This window comes from Uloborus diversus, unplaced genomic scaffold (assembly GCF_026930045.1).
Source record: "Uloborus diversus isolate 005 unplaced genomic scaffold, Udiv.v.3.1 scaffold_374, whole genome shotgun sequence".
NCBI classification, from domain to species: Eukaryota; Metazoa; Arthropoda; class Arachnida; order Araneae; family Uloboridae; genus Uloborus; species Uloborus diversus.
This window is the reverse complement of record NW_026558543.1, coordinates 124530-146530: the sequence shown is the minus strand read 5'-3', so window position 1 is coordinate 146530 and position 22001 is coordinate 124530. Positions and strand designations below refer to the sequence as shown.

The 22001-nt window shown below is 32.1% G+C and overlaps 1 protein-coding gene across 1 annotated transcript in view; it reads right to left on the bottom strand.

Annotated features, from left to right (window-relative positions):
• LOC129233390 (BCAS3 microtubule associated cell migration factor-like) overlaps positions 1-22001 on the bottom strand; it is a 70688-nt gene that overhangs the window by 4504 nt on the left and 44183 nt on the right. Inside the window, exons 16-20 of the mRNA XM_054867424.1 lie at positions 21032-21188; positions 9846-9949; positions 8740-8804; positions 1207-1403; positions 505-596 (exon numbers count right to left, since the gene is read on the bottom strand). Coding sequence (XP_054723399.1) covers positions 505-596; positions 1207-1403; positions 8740-8804; positions 9846-9949; positions 21032-21188 — 615 coding nt within the window. The remainder of the gene's footprint in view (positions 1-504; positions 597-1206; positions 1404-8739; positions 8805-9845; positions 9950-21031; positions 21189-22001) is intronic.

Sequence of the window (22001 nt, the reverse complement as noted above, 5' to 3'; positions counted from 1 at the left end):
AATGAACAATGAACATCCAGATCAGTACTTTTATTGATCATACTTTTATAAATGATTTAAATTACCTTTACAAAAAAATCTAAGAAAAGAATTTTTACAAATAACTTTAATTTATTTACTTGTATCAGAAAAAAAATGCAAAATCAAGACTTGAAAAATAGTTTAGTATGAACCTGAACATAGGATCATGTATGGCACTAACATGAAAGAAGCTAGAAGGTACATAGAATGAGGGCCAAGGATAAGAAAAGTCAGATTAAGCTCATTTTTATAACTTGGAAAAACTAGCAGATGGAATGATTTGGCAAGAGGACCCTGTAAGAAATGTGGTGAACATGGAAAAATTGATTGATAAAATAATTTAGGTGCTTGTTAATGAAAATGGGAGAGGGCGGGGGAGATTATATGTTTGGGGATCTAAAAGTGCTGTATCCAACCGAGTACATTAAAAACCATTTACAATGAAATAAAGTGAAAGGAAAAATAAAGCAGATTGAGGTCTACCAGAACTGGCTTCTATAAACAAGAGTGATCCAGGAGATCCAGACGTTGCCTGATGACTTCCTGGCATAGCAACTGGATTTGAGCGTGCAGGTCTATTTCAAAAAGAAAAAAAGAATGTGTAAATACATAATGAATATTTAATAATGCAGCTTTACCATACCGCAAATAAGACTTTTCAGAACCGCAAAAAGAACTTGTTTCTCAAACCCTTATTTTAAGAGAGGTAGATTAAGGGGCCCCCAAACCTGTAAATCCGCCCCTGCTGGAGAAGCTTTGATTCAAAAAGCTGCACCAATCCATGCTTAACATTTGGAAGCAAGTATACGACACATTAGAGTAAATTAAAGTAGGCAATCTTTTATAGAATGGTTCATCACTGAAAAAAAGTCTTAAATACTTAACTTTTGTTGAAAAAAAAATTAATAAACAAAACCAAATATTAAAGTCTAAAAACAAATCTCTAAAAATGCTATAATTATGAAGTTGAATGAATCAATACTGTCTTAAGATACTTGTCCTTTTTAATGATTGGAAGTTAACGATATGCACAATATAAAACTACTAGAATTGATGCCTGTAAAAAATTTAGCGTGTTCAGGGAAATAAACCAGTTTATGTTTCAATTAAAAGAGTTAAAAGTAATAGCTCTAATACTAAAACATGGAAAATATATGTAAAATAAAAGGGGGGTTCCTGTCTCACCTTAAACTTTGAACTTCGAGCTCTTCTGTAAAAATATCTGCTGCAGGTGTACTATAAGTTTCAGAACTTTGGGAAAACAATGCTGATGAGTTTGATGATAAAACTGTCGTATTTGAAGAATGTTGAAAGGTTTGAAAGGAAAACTGAGGGCCCATCCAGAGGCGTCTGTGAGGTCCGGCATGAGTGATAATTTCAACCTGAAAACAGAAAAACATATTGGATAACACAATTCAGAGTTTAGGGATATGGGGGAGGCAGGGGCGGCATTTCAGCATTTGGTTTGGGGGGTCGAGTTTCTTGAACATGAATTTCCTCAAAACGGTATAAAATACATATTGTTTTTCACAAGAACTGATAATGAAATGGTTTTAATGTTAAGAATAATTAGGTTTGTAAAGAAAAATTAAAATTTTTTCGACCGAAGCTTTAAATTAATTTTGTTATAAGTTATCTCACAAAATATCTCGGTACTAGTTTTTATTTTTTAGTAAAGTTTTAATCTGCTATTTTTGGAGTCAGGAAGAACAGAAAATTTTGTAACTATAGTTAATCAATATCCAATGACTTAATTTATTGCCAGTATAGCTAAAGAGGAAGGTCTTGCTTTGCCTCATTGCGCTTCGAAGGCAATTCTCTAACCTCCTGAGACACGCAAGTCAAAATTGGTTGACGTTCAGTTGTCCTACAACTTTCTGGTTGTGTGCGTAGTTTTTTACACCGATGAAGAGGCTCCATTTTTGTAGCCTTGAAATAGCTATATGCTGTATTTTTGTGTAAATTTGTGCTTTATTTACATTGGTTTTTCAATTTAATCACGGAAGTCATCTTTCAAATGACTGACCTGATTGAAACAGTCAAAAAACAATGGAAGGAAGAAAGTTATGTCAAAAAAGCACATTTCCTTTAGATTCCTCTCTTTAAAATAACCAAGAAAGCTTTTTAAATAGGCTAGTACTTATTTTGTGTCATTAAAAAGTATAATCACAATTCACAAAACAATTCCTCTTCCCTCATGCTATTACTTATAAGTGTAATATTTTCTTTTTCGCTTTCTATAACCGACCTACATAATATTGAAGTTAAGACCAATAATAAATATATCTCATTAAATCCTGTCTAAAGTTCTTGAGAAACTGAATTGATCAGTTTATTCAAAATATTGATTTAATATTTTGACTAAAACTTCATCTGGGGTTTTGTCACCTCTTCCACATTGGCATACATTAAAAACTGTTACGAAAAGTTCTGTCACAAAGTTCCACACCTGGTTCAAGTATGCATTAATGCGAAAATTACTAAGAGTTTCAATTGTCAATCCAAGAATTAAGATTAGCGAATTAAAATTTTTATGATCGAGTGTAGCATTTATCAAAAAACGCTCCACAGTATAAATAAAGTAAATAAAAAATTCAGACAAAGGCATACATATTAAAACGACATCAAATTTTTTATCAATGAAAAGGTCGCTTTCCAGTAATTCTTCCAGGGGGGCTTTTATAACTCTTGAAGACCATCTTGTGTCATTCGGAGATTGTCAAGTAAAGAGCCTCAAGATAGATTTGTTGATGTGAAAGTATTTTTTGATGTGAGATGTTTTTCAAAAATAGCATATCTTTACAAAAAGTTCCCATGAAAGCATATGATACACCGAGTTGCTAAAATGTGTTTCTAGTACATGGCGTCAATGAACACTTACTAGCTGAACATTAAGTTATAATATGAGCATAAAAATTTATGTAAAATGACATGGAATTTACGCGTAAAAATTGCACAGACTCTACACTGTACAGGTATCTCATACAAGATGCTCCATCATAACATAGATTACTCAATTTTGAAATATTTAACCCATATGAAGCGATTACTTCTTTAGTTAAGGCAAACACTTATCCTCCATCAGTTTTTTCTGTTCTGAAAATTCAGGCAAATGATTTTCTAAGTTATCTAAATTGAATTTTACCATTTTATATTATTCTTAGTGAAAAATTTGGGGGTGCAACCGCCCCCTCTCGCACCCCCTATTTACCGCCCCTGGGGGAGGGGTAGGAGTGGGCGGAAAATAGCCCCCCTTTTCACCAGAAACAAATTATTTGACTGATACATTGTTCTGCTAAAAATTGTATTAAGTACATGTTGAACTTCATTAAAACAGCTTTTTTTTCCCCCAACTTGTAATCAATGAATTAAATAGAGAAGTTTTTTTTTCCAGGGTTCAAAAATATCATGATAGAGTAAGTGCTCCAGTAGTTGGCCACAAAGACATAAAACTGCTTATAAATAGAACATGTATAAATCAAAATCGGATATGATGCATTCCCACATTCCTCTACCTGTCCCTGATTATCATGCAACAACAGTGAAGTTGTAAGAACGTTTCATAAAGTAGTAATGAGTCATTTTATTTTAAATGATGTACCCATCATCCTAGTTTGAGATTCAGCTTATTTTTTTCTTAAGAAGCCACATCATCTTTAAATGTTAAGTACCCTTCTTTTTTTCATTCTGATGTAAATTTGCTTTTATTTATGTTTTAATGGATAGTATAACATTACATTTCAATTAAAAATTAAACTTCTTCTTAGACTTAATTATTTTTAGAGGGGTGGCCGACCACTGGGTACTGAATTCTCATGCATTTCCAATAGTCGGCCATGGCAGATTGACCACTGGTTCTGTGCTGTTTTGTTGATCTATCCAGTAGTCAACTGTGTACATAATATGGATTTTCTAATGTTCATCAAACACTAATTAAAATAAAGTATTGACACAGCGGCAATTTAGCTGTTTTGAGAAAAAAATCCCTTTCTAATGTTATTTCTTCTAAAGAAAATGTTTACACTTTCTGCTAAAACTTTTTTTAACAAAAGGCAGTTATTTTGCCATTTTATTCCCTCTAATGTTGATTTTAACTTAAAATTCTTGAAAACTGGTGTTGTAAATTTAGTCCATCGTTGCGTTTAGAATAAATGTTCTATTGCTTAACATGTCATTAGCAAAAGGTGATTTATCATTTTTCTTATCAAACCATCTTACATTTATGGTTTGATTTTACTAAGTCTAATTATTTCAAATGTTGGTAGCACTTTTTATTACTACTACCATAACTAAATATTTATTTCTTTAGGTTTTCTTCTCTAGGAAATCAAAATTTACTTCTAGTTTAAAATAATGCTGACTTAGCTTCAAAATTGCATTATGTGACTATTAATTCCATTTTAATTTATTCATCGTTTACTAATATTCGTGCTGAAGGATGTATGATTATCTTCATGACACCCCAAATGTCTGAATTTCAATTTACCTATATACAGGCCCATCATTTGGGGGGAGGGGGGGGGGGCAATTGACCCCTCTGGATTTTCACAACATAATGCAATTATGCATTTTTGCTTGTATTTTGATGTTTTTCTCCTTTCAAATGAACTGAATTCACACCCTTTGCCCCCCCCCCCTCCGTCGAAAAACTTTGAAAATAGGGACGAGCCTACATAAGTCTTCTTACTGCAGTTTATTCACAACAAAGTACCATTGTTTTTTTATGACAAATTTTGCTTTAGACGTTTATTGTTTTGAGGTGAAATTATTTCCAAAACTACAATTTTAATTTTGTGTTCTGTATGTTGAAGTTTTGTTATAATGAACATAAATTAATCAAATGTCAATCATATCGATCAATAATTCGCTCTTTATCGGTCATGAGTTCTATCAACTCTTTTGTTCAGTTTTAATGTTAACATAAACAGTTAACACTGAAACCTTTTTTGTGCCAGGGTGGGAGGAGGGGCGAGTTCAAATTCTCATGTTTTAGAAGTTTTCAAAATGCTCCCCCCCCCTCAAAAAAAATCCAGCTAACAGGTCTTCTCCATTCATCAAATTTCTTCTTTCGCAGCATATGATATCATTTTAGTCAATGACGTAGAACAGGGGTTTTCAAACTTTTAGGCTCTGCAGTCCCTTTGATGACTGACATGAGGTCACCCCCCCCCCTCTCCCTTTGTACATGCTTAATACAAGCAATCTAATAGGAAACTGGAGCTGATATGGATATCTGAAAACAAGTAAATAAGGGAAAATCTAGATAGTTTCACACACAAAATTTAACTCAATTGTTCAAAGCTTTATTTTTAACAGCTTATTACTAGAGCATATGAAATCCAAGATGAAAAGAAGTATATACAATTTTTTGAGGTAAGTTAGAATCCAAGTGAGGTTGGTGTACACATTAGTCACTTTCACAACATTAATGAGAAGGTTGATTTTCTTTTATCTGATATATACCCTCATAGGTTGAGAACCGCTGATGTAGAAGATAAATAATAAAAAAAATATTGCATGAAATGTATATTCAAACTGTTTGCAGTTTAGAAGATAATATAAAGATAAACATTATGAAGACATCCAAAATGCAAAATTCTTTTTTAATTATTGGAATAATTAATTTTTTAAGTACACTGCTGTGCTGTAAGTTTTGCATTCAATTTTGTTCAAATTTATTCACTTACACCTCATTAGAGTAAGGAAAATGAAACGGCCAAGCACTGGGTTTCTATGGGCGACTACTGGAGTATTTTCTCGTATTAACAATAGCTTGCTTTTTAGAATAAAAATAGTTTTACTTTAGAAATAAGTTAGTGAATCATTATCAGAAAGGTACAGCCTAAAGGTTTACATTGTTTTTGCTGTTGTATTGATAGCAGAAATTTATAGGTTAGCAAAAATATCGAAAATATCTGATAGTTTGATATATATGGGTCATTCTTCAAAAAGTGTAACTTTTCTGTCACACGGCTTTTACAGTAAAAATTTCAAAGAATAATTCATTTAACAAAGATTTTTAATTTCATCAAAAATATATCTATTTAAACCTGCCAATAATTTTCTAATAATAATTTTTATTTTAGTAAATTTCTGGATCACAACATGTGAATTCTCACCTCTGTGGCATGGCACACACCTGGTGTGACTGTTTATGTAGCTTAATAACTTGTTTAATTAAAAGTATATACCTATTTATTTATTATTCCTTTCACACGTGTATCAAATACTAAGTATATTTAATTTTTTAATATTGTGTTTTAGTTCATTTTAGTAGACAAGGAGTCATGTCACACAATAAATTTTCACCCCCGTTTCCTAAACATAAAAAGTCATTCCTCATTAACACGTGGCAGTAATAACATCAAATTTCATTTTCCATGACACAAGGGAGTCATCTTGTTTATTTTTAGCCATAGTTGAAGTCGTGAGATTTTTGTCAAAAAAACAAGAAGATAGATTTTGCTTTAAAAACTTAGTGTGGTTCTTCTGACTTCTCACCTCTTTGAACCTGAATTTCAGGGATGTAAGTTAATGTAAAAAAAGAGGTGAACGTGTTTTCATATGCTTAACATGTGCAGATTGTAGCAACGAAGAAAAAAAAATTCCCCGAGAAATGTATCTATTAGGCCTATTTTAATGGAAAATTTCTCACTTCCGTGGATCTCACCTCCATGACAGACCTTATCAATGTCATTATTTCTGAGGTGAAAATAAATGATGGAGGGAAATACATTAATAATAGGCTTTCTACGAGAATTATAAATTGCTAGTATACCCTCAAATTTACTAAATGCTATTTTTAACATACATTTGAAACTACTAATTAAGCCGTTCTTTAATTAAGAGAGCCTAATATTATATTCCCACTAATCATTAAAATAGCTGATTGTTTGCACAATCAACAAAATTACTACGTAAATATTAAATTGGCCTCGATTTTTAAACATTAAAAGTTTTTTCTTTTTTTTTATTTCTGTCAACATGTTTTTTTTAAATTTTTTATTATTTATGAGTAAAATAATTGGAACTTTGCTGGACCATCGTTTATGGTTACTTCTAGTAGGTAACACTTTCATGTAAGAATGAAAAAAAAGAAAACAAAAGGCTTTCAAATTGAAAAATATTTGCGTTCAAAAGTTACGTTTTCTGGAGACTAACCCAGATCCGATATTTTCAATCAACACAAAATAAAGTCTTCAAACTAGTAAATGCATCCTCAAATCACTCTTTATTTTCTTACATTATTATTACTATATGTAAGCTAAAATTTTTGGTTTCTTTCATTATTTATATCTAATATTTTATTTTACATTTTTATCAATTTTAATGAAGTTAATATAGCATTAGCTGTTTTCAGACATGTGACCCAAATACGATGAAAAATACTGAAACATGATATTTTCAAAATAAATATTGGATATATATCATGATACATGCAGTAAAACCTGTCTACAACGATACTGTTGGGATCTAAAAATATTGTTATGGACAAGTTATCGTTACAGACAGTTCGATTATTCATGCTGAAAATTTTCTGGGAGCAAGGCAAATATCGTTATAGACAGGTTTATTGCTACAGACAGTATCGTTATACACAGGTTTCACTGTATCATGATATATATCGACTGGACTGATATATATCGGCAAACCCTGTTTTTTTCATATCACATTTTTTACTGTTTATAACATCAAATATTCTGAACGTAAAATACCAAACTGCATTGCAAATGATGAGAAAAAGAAATAAATTAAGCTAAGCCTAAAATCTTAGGAACAATTCCAAGCAGCAATATACTAGTACAAAACATTATAATAAATACCGGCACTCCCCTTTTTACTTGGTTTATTCTTTTTCTTTTAAATTTAACATTTTATTTAATTAATTTTTGATTCCCTTTTCTATTCCATCATTTACCTAAGTATTTATTTCTAATTTTTTATATATTTTTTTTATTTTAAACCAGCAATACAACTTGTACAAAAATTTAAAACACTTGGAATTGGACACAATTCTATTTTAATTGAAAAATTTAAATCTAAACTAAATAACAATAGAAAACAAGACAAGTTTTAGCTTCTTTTTTGCCCTTCATATCTTTAATTTTCATATCTTTAATTTTCTAAGAAGGTTCTTCTGCCTTTATATAGGAGTTTAGTAAGACTCCATTTGGAGTATGTTGTGCAGTTTTGGTCGCCTTATCTGAGGAAAGATATTTGTGTATTGGAAAGGGTTCAAAGAAGGATAACTAGACTAGTAAGGGGACTTTCAGATTTAGATTACGATACCAGACTTAATAGGCTTAATATGTATAGCCTGGAGCAAAGGAGGATCAGAGGGGACATGATTCAGATGTTTAAATTTATCAAAATGAATGATGTTAATGGACTAAATTTTTGCACCGAAAGCAGGACGAGGGGTCATTGTTTTAAGCTATTCAAATCTCAGGCTAACCTGGAAATAAGGAGAAACTACTACTACTTTAGTAGGGTTGTGGACATTTGGAACAGCTTACCAGAAGAGGTAGTAATGAGCAAGGGGGTGGATAGTTTTAAGAGTGCCATTGATCTTCATTGGGGACTATTAAATTGACTAGGACCAGCCCAGCTGTGCCAAGAGCCTGTTGCTGGTCCTCGCATTTATATATGTATATTTGTATATGCTAATAAGAGTTCAATGGTAGAACATTTTATAGATAATTAGAGCAAATAATTTACTTCTGACAGCCAGCTTTCTTCCACTTCTGTAGATTTTACTGCACTTGGTGTAATTCCAGTACCACCTACAATGGGGAAAAAAGAATTAAAATATAATCTAATCCTACATCAAAAATAAATAAATAAATAAAAAGAAAAGGAAAACAAAAGAACAGAAATGAATGAAATGAAAGATAATGAATAAATGAAAAGATTAGAAAAAGAAAGAAAGGAAAGAGGGTAGGGGAGGGGGGTTAATCCCCCTTACCTTAAGTTGATAGTTTGATAATATGTTATTCCAGATAATTAAAGCAATTTCTTGGAACAAGAATCATAATGCCAATTTTTTATAAAAAAGAAAAATATATATATAAGAAAAATGAATTTAATTATTTAAAATTTTTATTAGTTTCTAATGACAAAAAAAAAACTGAATAATGATGATTTTGTTGAATAGAACTTAAAATTTGGTCAAGCCGTCAGACAAAATGTGCTTCATAAGGAATTTTTTGGGAGGTCACAATGACCTCCCATGACCTTCCACCCTGACAACAGTCATGACTCAACAAAATTTTTTAGACACATTACAAAATGAAATTTTTGTGAACATTTAGTAGTAAATATGTAAAACAAGAAAGAACTCTATACAGCTACAAGAAATATTTATTGTGATGGAATTCTGCATTTCGTTATAACTTAAATTGGATGCAAGGAATAGTATACAAAATACTCAAACTTTATTGTTAATCAGCATCCCTTTTAATAATTCATTCAAAAAAAAAGTGAATAAATAAATTAATAAAAATTAAAAGTACAAAAAGAGGGAAATTGATGAAATAGTTCAGCAGGAAAAAAGTAAATGTCCTCAAAAAAAAAAAAAAAAAGAAAAAAAAAAAGGTTCGACAGTGCAGTTTTCACAAAGACAAAAAATTAATATTTCAAGCATTTCAGAAATAGAAACTGATAGATATTGTATACATAAGAAAATTACTTCTCTTGTTCATTCAGAGCTTTGCTTTTTGTTTTATAGCATTCAAGATTAGCTCATACTCAGTAAAGTGATTTTAGGAAATAGTTATGAATTGCTAACAGGGGAAAAAGAGTGGAAGTATTAAGAAAATACATACTTGATTTTCGACTTCTTGGTTCTGGATTATAAGCGGAATCAGAAGTAAACATAAGTGGATTTGTAGCTGGTAATGGTGGACCCATTTCAGGAGAAGAAGCCGGTCTGAAAGAAAGAGTAATGTAAAAGTTAAAAAATGAACGTTAAATATAAGCATGAAAATTAAACAATAATGACAAAATAGAGTGAGATAAAAAACATATGCACCATAAGTAAAATAATTGCAAATTGAAAAATGCAAAATAATAATAGAATGATTGTCTTGATACATTTTGAAAGTATAAACATTTATATTTCTTCGTTAAATATGCAGTTGTATAAACTAATTAATGCCAGGTGCTGAATTAACTATGATGCAGTTTATAAACTACTTATTTGCATGTAGTGGTTACAGGGGCAGATACCAGAGGAGTTTCATGTTTGTCATGACCCTCCTCCTCCCCCCTCCCAGTCCTAAAACGTTGACAATACTATCTACCCACATTCTGTTTAAACACTTAATGAATAAAATACAAACGGTTTCAGCAATTTTTTCAATTCATTATTTTTAAAAGTAAATATCTGAAATACTACTTCCATTCATTGCTTTTTAAATAAATTGGCTACATTTATGCCTTATTAGGTGCATTATTCTTGGCCAACTCAGTGGTTTTTAATCACACATAAGCAGTTTCAGAAATTTGTCATACCCAAAAACCGTAAGTTCATTCACAGAAGGTGAGGGGAAGGGGGGGGGTCATTTTTCAGAAGGACCTCCCTGAAAATGATTGTCTGTATCTGCCACAGCATGAATAGAATGAGAGAGGTGGGAGTCATTCTTGCATTAATTTTAACTTTAGTCGGGAATTTTTCTTTTAAATTATGAATCAACTTTTGTCAAAAGTCACTTTTAACTTGTTTTAAAGTAACTTTGAATGACTTATACCATTGTCATTCTACTTTTACAAAGGGTTTACTGAAAGAAAGTCTAAAAATGCAAGGACTATTGTAATTTAAAAAATAGCAGAAAATTCTGCCTGCTGGTCCAATCAGCAGCATGGATACTGACTTACACTCATGGGCGGATTTATGGGGGGGCAGAGGGGGCAATAACCCCCCCCCCCCCAGTGTTGGGAGGACTTAATATAGTAACAACACATCTTCCAAAAAAAATCATTATTTTTTTGTTTTTGTATACTTCAAAAGAGCATGGGTGGATTTATGGGGGGGGGGGGCAAAGGGTGTAATGCCCCCAGTTTTGAGAAGAGTTCATATAGTAACAACTTATCTTCCAAAATCTTATAACAAAAAAAAAATCATGATTTTTTTCTTTTTTGAATAGTTTAATGAAAATGAAGAGAATAGCCAATGTTCTTTTCTGAAGGGAGAAAAGAAAAAGAAAAAAACTGAACATTAAATACAAATAGTACAGCTGTCACTGGGGTGCTGAAAATTGGTCTAAATTCACTATTTTGGACTGAAAACCATTTGGGCAAGTATATGAATGAAAATATAATCTAAATGAGCTATGCATTCAGCTGCAACACTTATAATAATTGACTTTTGGGATCCTCCCTCCCCCCTCCCCAATTTGCGCTAACAGAACGATCTACTCGTTACGATGTTTTCTCTCTTTTGAGAACGCTATTTTCAATTTGCATGATCACAAAAACTAGATGTTTTGGGTTGTTACAGACGAAAGATTTTGAAGAACCTTCTGGTATCACACGTTCAAATGAAATTGGCTGATTTGAAATGTATGCTATTGCAAAAGAAGTACATAGCTAAAAGGTTTTTGTACAGCAAAATACTATCAAATGTAACAGTTAACCGTTTACCCGCCAATGTTCCAAAAATGGAACATCATATTTAAGTGAAAATTTTCCCAAGAAATAACGTTAAAATAAACAAGTTTTTTTTAACACAGTTTAGTCTTATTTCAAAGTATTTTTTGATTTCCTGCTTGATTGTTTATATGTTTTCAATTATTTATTGCGATTTTTCAAAGATGAGTGTTTTTTTTAGCTTTTTGCAACTTTTTCTTATAAAATTTACCAAAAATTGTTTTTTCAGAAAATGTGATTATATTTATTATAGTTGTGAAAAATACTTCAATGTATGATTTTAAAATGCTTGTAGAAATGTACAATGATATTTCCGAAAGGTGTACCCCTTCAAAATAGCATGTTCCAATTTTGGAACATTGGCGCTTTTAGGGAGTCAAATTTCCAAGAAGTAAATCGTTCGACTTCCAAGGGGAAATTTCATTTTTCGTAATATATGTTTCTTTTTTTTTCTCATTTTGAATGTACTCTGATGTAGATGTTGGCAAAACCAAGTAAGTTTATATTTTGAAAGGATATGACGTTTCGTTAGCAAAGAAAATAATAACAGTCTTCTGTTTGACGGACTATATGGCTCCGAATCCACACCTGCTCGGACAGCTGCATTGTCACGTAATAATAAAAAATAATATTAGTGAGAGTTTTATTCTTCATATTTTAAATGCAGTTCAATAATTCGCTAGCTTTGTTTTCGGGCGAAACGAAATTCTGTTTGACGTATACCAACTGTTCATAAATGTTAAAAAATGTCTACAAGATTTCTTACTGTAGAACAAGCTGTGGCTTATTTAGAGACATTGTCAGATTCGGATTTGTCAGATGTAGATATATGCCAATTACCCCCTGATGAACTAGGCAATATCACTGAGGAAGAATAGATGTTGACAGAGATGAAATCCTACAATTTTTTGGTTTGTTGCTATTGAGTGGGTACCATTCTGTTCCTTCTGAAGATATGTATTGGAGCAGTGCAGAAGATACATCTGTGCCAATTGTACTAACAGTTATGCCTCAAAATCGTTTTCGAAAAATAAAAAACAAGTTTCATTTGATGGACAACCATGAATTAAAACAAAATGACAAACTAAGAAAAGTTTTCCTTATTTACGAAGAATTGTGTAAAAACCCTCAACAATTTGGTGTATTTCATGAAAAATTAAGCATAGATGAATCTATCAGGGTTCATACCCTTTTGGTTAAAAAAAATTCCCTGACTTTTCCAGGTTTTCCAGGTTGTTTTTTAGAAAATTCCAGGTTACTCGCTTTATTCAAAATTTAAGTTTAAATAGTAATATTTTCAAAATAATTAAAACTGTTTAAAGTAGCAATGCAGAAGAACTAAAACTTCTCCCCTTAGATTTGGAAAAAACCTTGGAATTTTTTTTCCTTTCTTTTCTCTGTCAAAATTTTAAGTTTTTTTTAAAACATTTTGTTCAAAATTGTTTTAATTTGTTTACTATTTGTTGAAAACAGAGTACTTTCAACCTATTTTAGCGTTTCTTTGATGTCACACGTAATATTATAGCGTTTTGCTGCAGTCCTGCAGCAACCTTTTAGCATCCGCTTTTGGTTTACAATACTTCTTTTTATTTTCTTATTAGTAGGTTACACAAAACATATTGAGCAAAAAGCAACGCTAAATTTCAGTATACATATGATTAACTTGTTTCATCAATCGGCATACCATGTAATGCATAGTAACAAAAATCAACATCCGCCGATCATAGGCCAATGCCAATGATCTTTTTTTTTCACATATTAAAGGACGCTTACATTAAAATTTCAATTTTTTTTTCCAGAAAGTAATAGTTATTTTTCAAAAATTCCTAACTTATTGCACATTTAATGTTATTTTCAATAGTTCACATTGATATAAACAATCAATTCTGTTTCTGGAAGTTTAAGTCTACTTCCATTGTGCAAATGATCAAATATGGCGACAAAGTGAAAAATTTAAAATAATAAGTAGATTTTTGGATTTGTAGTATAAAAGTAGTAATAAATAATCAATAATCCTTAAAAAACTACAATAAAAGCAAAATAGTCAGTATTTAGCACATAAGAGTCTAAATCAATTAAAACAAAAAAATGTTATAAAGATTAAATTTTGCATTTTTCCAGAAAATAATTACAAATTATCCGGAAAAAAGGCACAATTTGTGTTGTTTTCAATAGTTTGCACTGCAATTAACATCCAATGCCGTTTTCGGGAACTTAGGCACTTGAAAAAGGCTTGTGTACTTCCATCTTGGGAATGACCAAATATGGCGGCTATGCCCAAAAATAAGAAATAACTTTTTTTTAATTTGTTGCATGAAGACAGTTAAAAAATAATAAATCTTCATGATACTACAATTCATTGAAAAGTTTTTATCACATTTGCGTCCGAGGCAGTGAGGATAAGATTAAGTTTTAAGAACAAAATTTTTCATTTCTCAAGAAAATTATTTCAAATAATAATACAAAAACAATTTGCAGACCATTTTTTGTTGTTTTCATCAGTTTTCAATTAAAGAAAACATCCAATTCTGCTTTGTTTTTAGAAACTTAGGCATTTTTGGATCGTATCTACTTCCATCTTGTGAATGACCAAAGATGGCGACTACGTTTAACACGTAGCTGAAATGATTTTCCGATCAACAAAAAAAAAAACCATTTTCCCCGATCGACCCTCCCATCTACAGGTTGTGCTTCCGAAGCAGTAAATTGTCTTCTCTCCTGTTGAGTTTGTGCATAATTGCTGTTCACCTGATTTTTTTTCCCTTGGGAACTACTGAGAGCCAAAAATGGCGGCTGCTGAAGATTTTTTGGGTCGCCACTTTTTTCATTGCTTTAAAATTGTTACAATTTTTTTTAAATACATCGATAAAAATGAAGATTAGATCTTATAAAACGAAATTCCCTGGGAAAAATTGGGAAAAGAAAAATTTTGGGGACACATTTGGAAAATTCCTTGACATTTTTGACTAAGTCATTTTCCCTGATAATTCCAAGTTTTCCCGGAGCGTACGAACCCTGAACCGAACAGAATGTTGTGGCAACCCATCTAAAACTTAAGGCAGTAGAAAGAAATGCGTTCCTCTCACTGACTCCATGCAAGAAAATCTTCGCTCTTTTAGCGCATTTTTCGTTGTGAAAAAAACGTTCATTTTTCGATTGCAGTTTTTAAGTGCCAGCGTCGGTTTAGATAAAAATTTACAATTTTTTTCGTGAAATCACAATAAAAACGAAGACTAGATCTCATAGTACTGAATTCCTTGGGAAAAAAATGGAAAAAAAAATTTTGGAGGACAAAATTTGAAAACTCCCTGACTTTTCCCTGACATTTTTGACAGTGTCATTTTCCCTGACAATTCCCGGTTTTCCCGGAATTCCCGGAGCGTACGAACCCTGATCTATGGTTCCCTACTACGGTCGGCATTCATGTAAAATGTTTATTAGATGAAAACCAATAAGATTCGGCTTCAAAATTTGGATGCTGTGCTCTTCAAGTGGATACCCATATTCCATGGAGATTTATTCAGGCAAAAAAGAAGGATCCCCTGATGTGCAATTAGGATCCAGAGTTGTAAATGATCTATTATCAGTTTTGACTGACACGTCTAAGCATGAAGTATACTTTGATAACTTTTTTACATCATATGACTTAATTTCTCAGCTATCAAAAAAAAAAGTGTACGAGCAACAGGAATAATTCGTGAAAACCGAACTGGCCATTGTCCACGGAAATCCAAAAAAGCCCTTTCTAAAGAAGATCGCGGAAATTTTGACTATTGATCTGATGGATCAGTGTACATGTGCAGCTGGAAAGATAATGCAGTGGTTACAGTAGCATCTAATTGTTATACACATGAGCCACTTGCATCTGTAAAATGTTACTCAAATGCGCAGAAATGCAAGATAGATGTGCCACAACCTCATCTTATCAAGAGATACAATGAAGGAATGGGGGGTGTGGACGTCTTGGATAAACTTTTAGGGAGCTACAGACCTCATTTGAGGAGTAAAAAATGGTGGTGGAATCTTTTTAGTAATGCGCTGAATATTTCAGTTGTAGCTAGTTGGTTACTTCATTGTGATTTACACGAAGTCAAGATGAAGCATTTAGAGTTCCGAAGAGAAATAACAACTCACCTCCTAAGAAGAAAAGTACGAGTGGAAAGTCCTCCAGGGCCTCGTTGTCATTTACATAAACGGTCAAGAATGTCTGACGGACATTATATTGTATCTGCATCCCAAGGACGTTGCGCGGTGTGCAAAAAAATACGACTAAGAAATGTTTCCATCGCAACAAACGACTTCACCAGCAACGCTTCCTTTCATATGATGGGCATTAGATATTTCAGTATTGGATTTTCTGAATTCTGATATGTACACAAATGCAATTTAAAATATTATTTTTTCTGAAATAAAGTATGCTAAGATAAAAACCGCATTCAAAACCTCTTAGTTTAAAAAAATTCTCTGAAAAAAAAAACTTCATGCAAAACGCCAATGTTCCAAAAATGGAACACACTGAAAATCATAGTAAAAATTTTTTTTCTGGAAATTTTATTTTATTTCTGTATTTACTAGACATAAATAGACATAATTTCAAAAAATTACTCAAATTTGATCATCCGTCAATAGTTCGGCGGTTAAACGGTTAACACCATACTCAACGAATGTATGTAACAATGAAACAAAAGACTAGAAAAATGGTCCAACCATTGAACAAACATAACGTAAAATCACTGTAAACAATGCATTAATTTTTTTAGGGGAAAAAATTAGGAATCTCAATCCCTAGCAGTTCAAAACTAAATTTCTGATTTTCCAGAATCATACATTGTAAGGAAAACGTCTGAATAAAAGAAAAAGTGAGGGAGATATATTTCCGGCACGAAAGCTATGCACAATTCTTGTAAGATCGCATTATTACCTGATGAAATGTTTTTGTGTTACCTTTATTTTTTAAAGGAAAAAATTGTATATATGAAAATAATAGTTAGAACTGTACTTCATGCGCTTGGAAAATTTTCCGTTTGTCTTTTTTTTTTTTTTTTTTTGAGAAAGAAAAGTAAATACTATTGCAAAATGAATAAATTTCAGTTATATGAACGTTCTGATTAATTGAAGCTTTTTACTTAGATTGAAAGTACCATTTTCCTTACTTTCTAAATACTGTTTAAAAATTAAGGTAAGTCATAATCATCTAAGTCTAAGTGAGTCAGTCCTTGTCATTACTGAAATCTGAGTAAATCAGTCATCAAAAGTTTTGGAAAAATTTGCTGAAATTTGATAAAAACCGATAAAAACCTTACACAGAGTGGTAAAATCGTGAAAATCCTTTAACTGTAAAAACTGACGAATTTTCGTTAAAATTACAAAAAATCAAACAAAAATCTGCAGGTAAGGGCCGGATTTGCCTATAAGATAAACAAGCTATAGTTTATTGCCCCTGCTTTGAAGTGGACCCCTAACAGCCAAAAAATTGTGATTCGTTCCTTAAAAAAATGGAAAGTGTTTGAAAAACTAATTTCATTTTCAAGTAGTTGAAAACCTTGAATATTTGGAAACGTGTGACTACAAACCTTAAATTCTAAAATTTCTAACAAATTGTATGGGGAGGAATGCCAAAATGTGCCAAATTCAGCTCTTTGCTACATCTTACATGAAAAATGTAAAAATCATGGTTCTCGCGTTTGTAACATATTACTTGAAATAAATTTTTTTGTGACTCACATGCTTCATATCTTGCTATTTATTTAATCCCGAATGCAGAATTTTGGAAATTCTTTAGTATTGATTGCTTTTATTTTACTTTTACTGCATATTGTTGATCTGCTTAGCCCGGGAAAAAATGATACACTACCCCTATTCCTTTTTGGTTTTTGCACTACTTATAATTTAAAAAAAAAGTTGTAATGAGAAATTAAAGTTTATTTTTTCTTTTAAACTTAAAATAGCCGTTTCTTACAAAGTTTGAATAATACTGTACAACTGTATAATCTACTACTCAATTTCAGAGACCCGAAAGTGCAAATTATTGGTTCTAAAATTCCTGAAAAGAATTGGCGCAGTATAGCCTACCAGGGCTCTTGAGCTAAAAACCCAATCTAACTAACCAAATCTTGAAAATAATAAGACAAGTCTTTGAAACTCCTAAGCAAAGTGAGCTACAATTTTATTTCTTATCAAGTGTATAAATTAAGAATTGTTCAAATGGGTAGTATGTTACTCTCTTGATACCTATTCTCTAAATCTGTGCACCATACTTCTTTTAAAGTATTAATTTGCATCACAAAGCACTTTTAAAGCGTAAAACTTTTTTAAAAAAATGATTCACCTCTTATTTCCAATTAACCCTTATAAGACTTCAAAATGCAGAATTTTATATCCATTTTATATAATTTCCTCCCGAGACCCCCGGCCGCCTAAAATTGGAGATATTCTATATCCCACTTAAAAGGGAGCCCTGCGTCACTCTCTTTTAAGGTCAATTCAAAAAGGACAGCATGATTACACACAGTAATGAAAACGGCACATAAAAAAGTAAAAGAATGGCCTTATGCATCACAGAAAACAGATAAAAACATGGGAGAGGTGGGGGGGGGGGGGGAGGGCAATTAAAAATGTTGCTCCAAAAAATTAAATCCTGCCCCCCCAAGAATTCAGTCCTAAATCCCCCTATGCTTACACTACTATAATTCTTGCCACAATATCAATTCAGGTGAGCAGACAATTTTTGCAAGTTTCTAGTCAGGGGCGTAGCTAAGGGGGGGTTTTGGGGACAAAACCCCCCCTGAAATGTTTGTCTCAAAAAAAAAGAGAAAGAGAAAAGAGAAGAGAAAGAAAAAAAGAAAAAGAAAAAAATCAAAACGACATTTTTTTGAGTAACAAAGGTCAAAAATTCACTTCGTCCCCCCCTCTCAATGATTGATAATCTGCTACATGAGTGACCCTCAAGCATAAAGATGCCTCCCTCTGCTGCGACAATTTTTGATAATTGACTGAAATTTGACACTTCGCTTTAGAAATGAGATTGATTTGTTAAATCCACATATATGTAGCCTTTCTTCGTCATTCATTCCGCAAATTGTTAAATATGTTTAATTTTATGAGTGGCGCAGTGGGAATATTGCATACAGTCGAATCTGTATATTTCGAATTTCACAGGAAAGAAAAAAATCGAGATAAAGAGGTTTTGAGATAAAGGGGCTTTAAGAAACGTTATAGAAATTTGGAACATGATGGTGAAAATTTGAAATCGATACTAAAGACAATGTGGATTGTTGATTAAAACTCCTCTGTATTAGTTTAGTTAGTTGAAAAAATCTTATACTTTCTTTTTACTCGTATCATTTTGGTTTTCTAAGGAATCACAATTTTAAGGAAGAGAACAACCAAAGAACAGTACTAATCCAGATAACAGAGTGAAATGGCTTTTAACTTGAATGATCATTAACCATGAACTTGAAATGTTCATCTTAAATGTCAAACCTATGAATTTCACCCCTTTACTCTTCTTCTAAAAAATCTCTTTAAAAATTTCTTTGCTTTTGTTTTGTTTGACACAAGTTTTGGACTTGAGGCACTCCATTCCAAAGTATGTAAGATTCCCCTCCCTCTTATTTTGTTAATACTAAAAAAGTTTATACACACACACACACACATATATATATATATATATATATATTCACACAAACAGACAAAATACAAATGAAAAAAGCAAGAACATCAAAATAGAAAATGAAAAAGGTGAACCCAGGACCAACACTTTGTCAAGGGGGGGGGGGGAAATATATACATACATATATATATATATATATATATACAGTAAACTCTCGATTATCCGCGGAATATGGTGGCAAGGTAACCGCGGATAAGCGAAAACCGCGGATAATCCGAATAATAGGTAAAAAACAATACTTAGTGTATGCAATAGATAAAAAAATATTAATGACTCACACATTCATTTAAATTATAACTAAAACCTTTGCTACATTGCATCTATTAACATTGAATATAAAAAATATATGTAAAATCTAAAAGCGAACAACCACACAATCATAAGTTTAAAAAAAAAAAGAAAAGGACCCACCGATAATCCGAGCCGCGGATAATCCTACCGCCGATAATCGGGAGTTTACTATATATATATATATATATATATACAGGGGCGGATACAGAGTATCATTTTAGGGGGGGGTCACATGTGGAAGAATGACTACTCCCCCCCCCATGAGTGAACCTGTGGTTTTGGGTACGAAAATTTCCGAAATTGCTTGGGAGGCAAAAAAAAAAAAAAAAAGCACCAAATCAGCCAATAAAGCAGTTAGTAAAGCATAAGGCTACTAATTAATTTCATAAGCAATGAAAGGAATCAATATTTCAAATATTTACTTTTAAAAAATACTTAATGAATTGAAAAGACTACTGAAATCATTTGCATTTTATTCAAAAACTGTTTGATCACAATGTGGATGGATAATATTGTTGACGGTTGGAGGGGGGGGGGGTTCATGACCCCTATGACCCTCCCTTTGTATCCGTCACTGTATATATATATATATATATATATATATATATAAAATAAGTAACCCCCCCCCCCCCCCCGAAAGTCGGGTCTAGCTACGCCTCTGCTTCTAGTCAGGCCTGCCATGGTAATTTTTCCCAAGGTGCAGGGGGGAGGAGGGTGGTAAAGGGTGTATACTCTATGTAAATTTCATTGGAAAACAGCAAAAACCATGCTCGCCTTTATGCAAAAATAATAATTTTCCAAAGTCGGGGGCGGGGGGGGGGGGAGAAAGACTGGACTCTCTAAATGCCACACTTGCTTTTAGTGGATAATTTATTTTAATTTATTTTGATTTTATTTTTGGTACGCTTAATGCAGGAACTAAAATGAAACCGAAATTCATTCTTAAATCAATTGCAAAATTTTACACCAGAATCATTCTAACCTGATCATATCATTACTCATAGATAAAAATCAAAAAGACAAGCGTACAAACGTAAAATAAAAGTTGAACAAAATAGCTTATCAAGCAAGGAACTTAAGTAAATCTAAAATTAACAGTTAAATGATATATCTAGAATTTAACTTCTAAAATATAACACATAGTCAACAAAAGAAAACTAAAAGGCACAGGGTAAACAAACTCATGGAGCTGGTCTAGCACTGCTGACCATGGGGGCATGCAACAACAACAAAAAACTAAAAGGCACAGATAAAACATTATTGAATTAGCAATTCTACTTCTTAACACAATATTAAGTTATCTCAAACAGAAAGAGCATAGATAAGAAAATATAAATGATTATTGTAGAGTAAACGACCAACTTCTTTTTTTTTCAAATAAAAATACGAACATGATTAAACAACCTTAAAAGACTCCATTGAGCATGTGCAGTAGCTTCAAGTTCTATTGGCGAATCATCCATTTTCTGCATTCCAGATGAAGGTTTAGGTTCTAAAACATATTCTGTTAAAATTCCATGCCAATCAATGATGAAAAGTGAGTCCATAGGAGGTTTATCTGAAGAAATATGTTCCAGTAAGATAGGTATATTAATGCAGGAAATTTAAAACAATTTTAATTATTTAGTTATTAATATTACAATATAATAAAATGTGTTCATAATTACTCATTTTTATTTGAATAAATTGTGATATGCATTATCACATACACTGGCAATAGTTCCCTTCCCAAGTGCAACATGTTAGGAGTGAAACCAGTAGATGAATGAGTTGTCCCATTATATATAGACATGTGAACCATAACAGCAACCTCTAAAGACACATTTTGCTCAAGTAAAAACAGTAAACTAGACTTGATTTGACTATTAATTCTCTCAGAAATCGAATTGGACTGGGGATGAGCACGAGAAGAATGCTGAATTGTAACACCTAAGGCCTTGTTCAGAGAGTGAAATACATCACTGTCAAACTGACGGCCTAAATCAGACAGAAGATACGACATTCTACCATATAGAGAAATGTAATTCAACATGTGCTTAACTATTGTGTTAGCAGTAATATCTTTACAAGGATAAAGGACAACGTGACGAGAAAAATGATCAGTAACCGTCAAAATATATCCATATTGGCGAATTGGGCCTACCAGGTCGATTGAACAGAACTCACCAGGTCTCCTCGGAATCCAAATATTTTGCAATGGGGCGGGTTTAATGGAATAGGGCTTCAGTCGAATACAAAAATCACAAGATAAAACAAAATTCGACACATCCCGATACATTCCTAACCAAAAATATTTACTAACAACTACCTCGTACGTTTTCTTTATTCCCGTGTGAGAAATGTGACAAATCTGCAAAACTTTAGCTTTTAA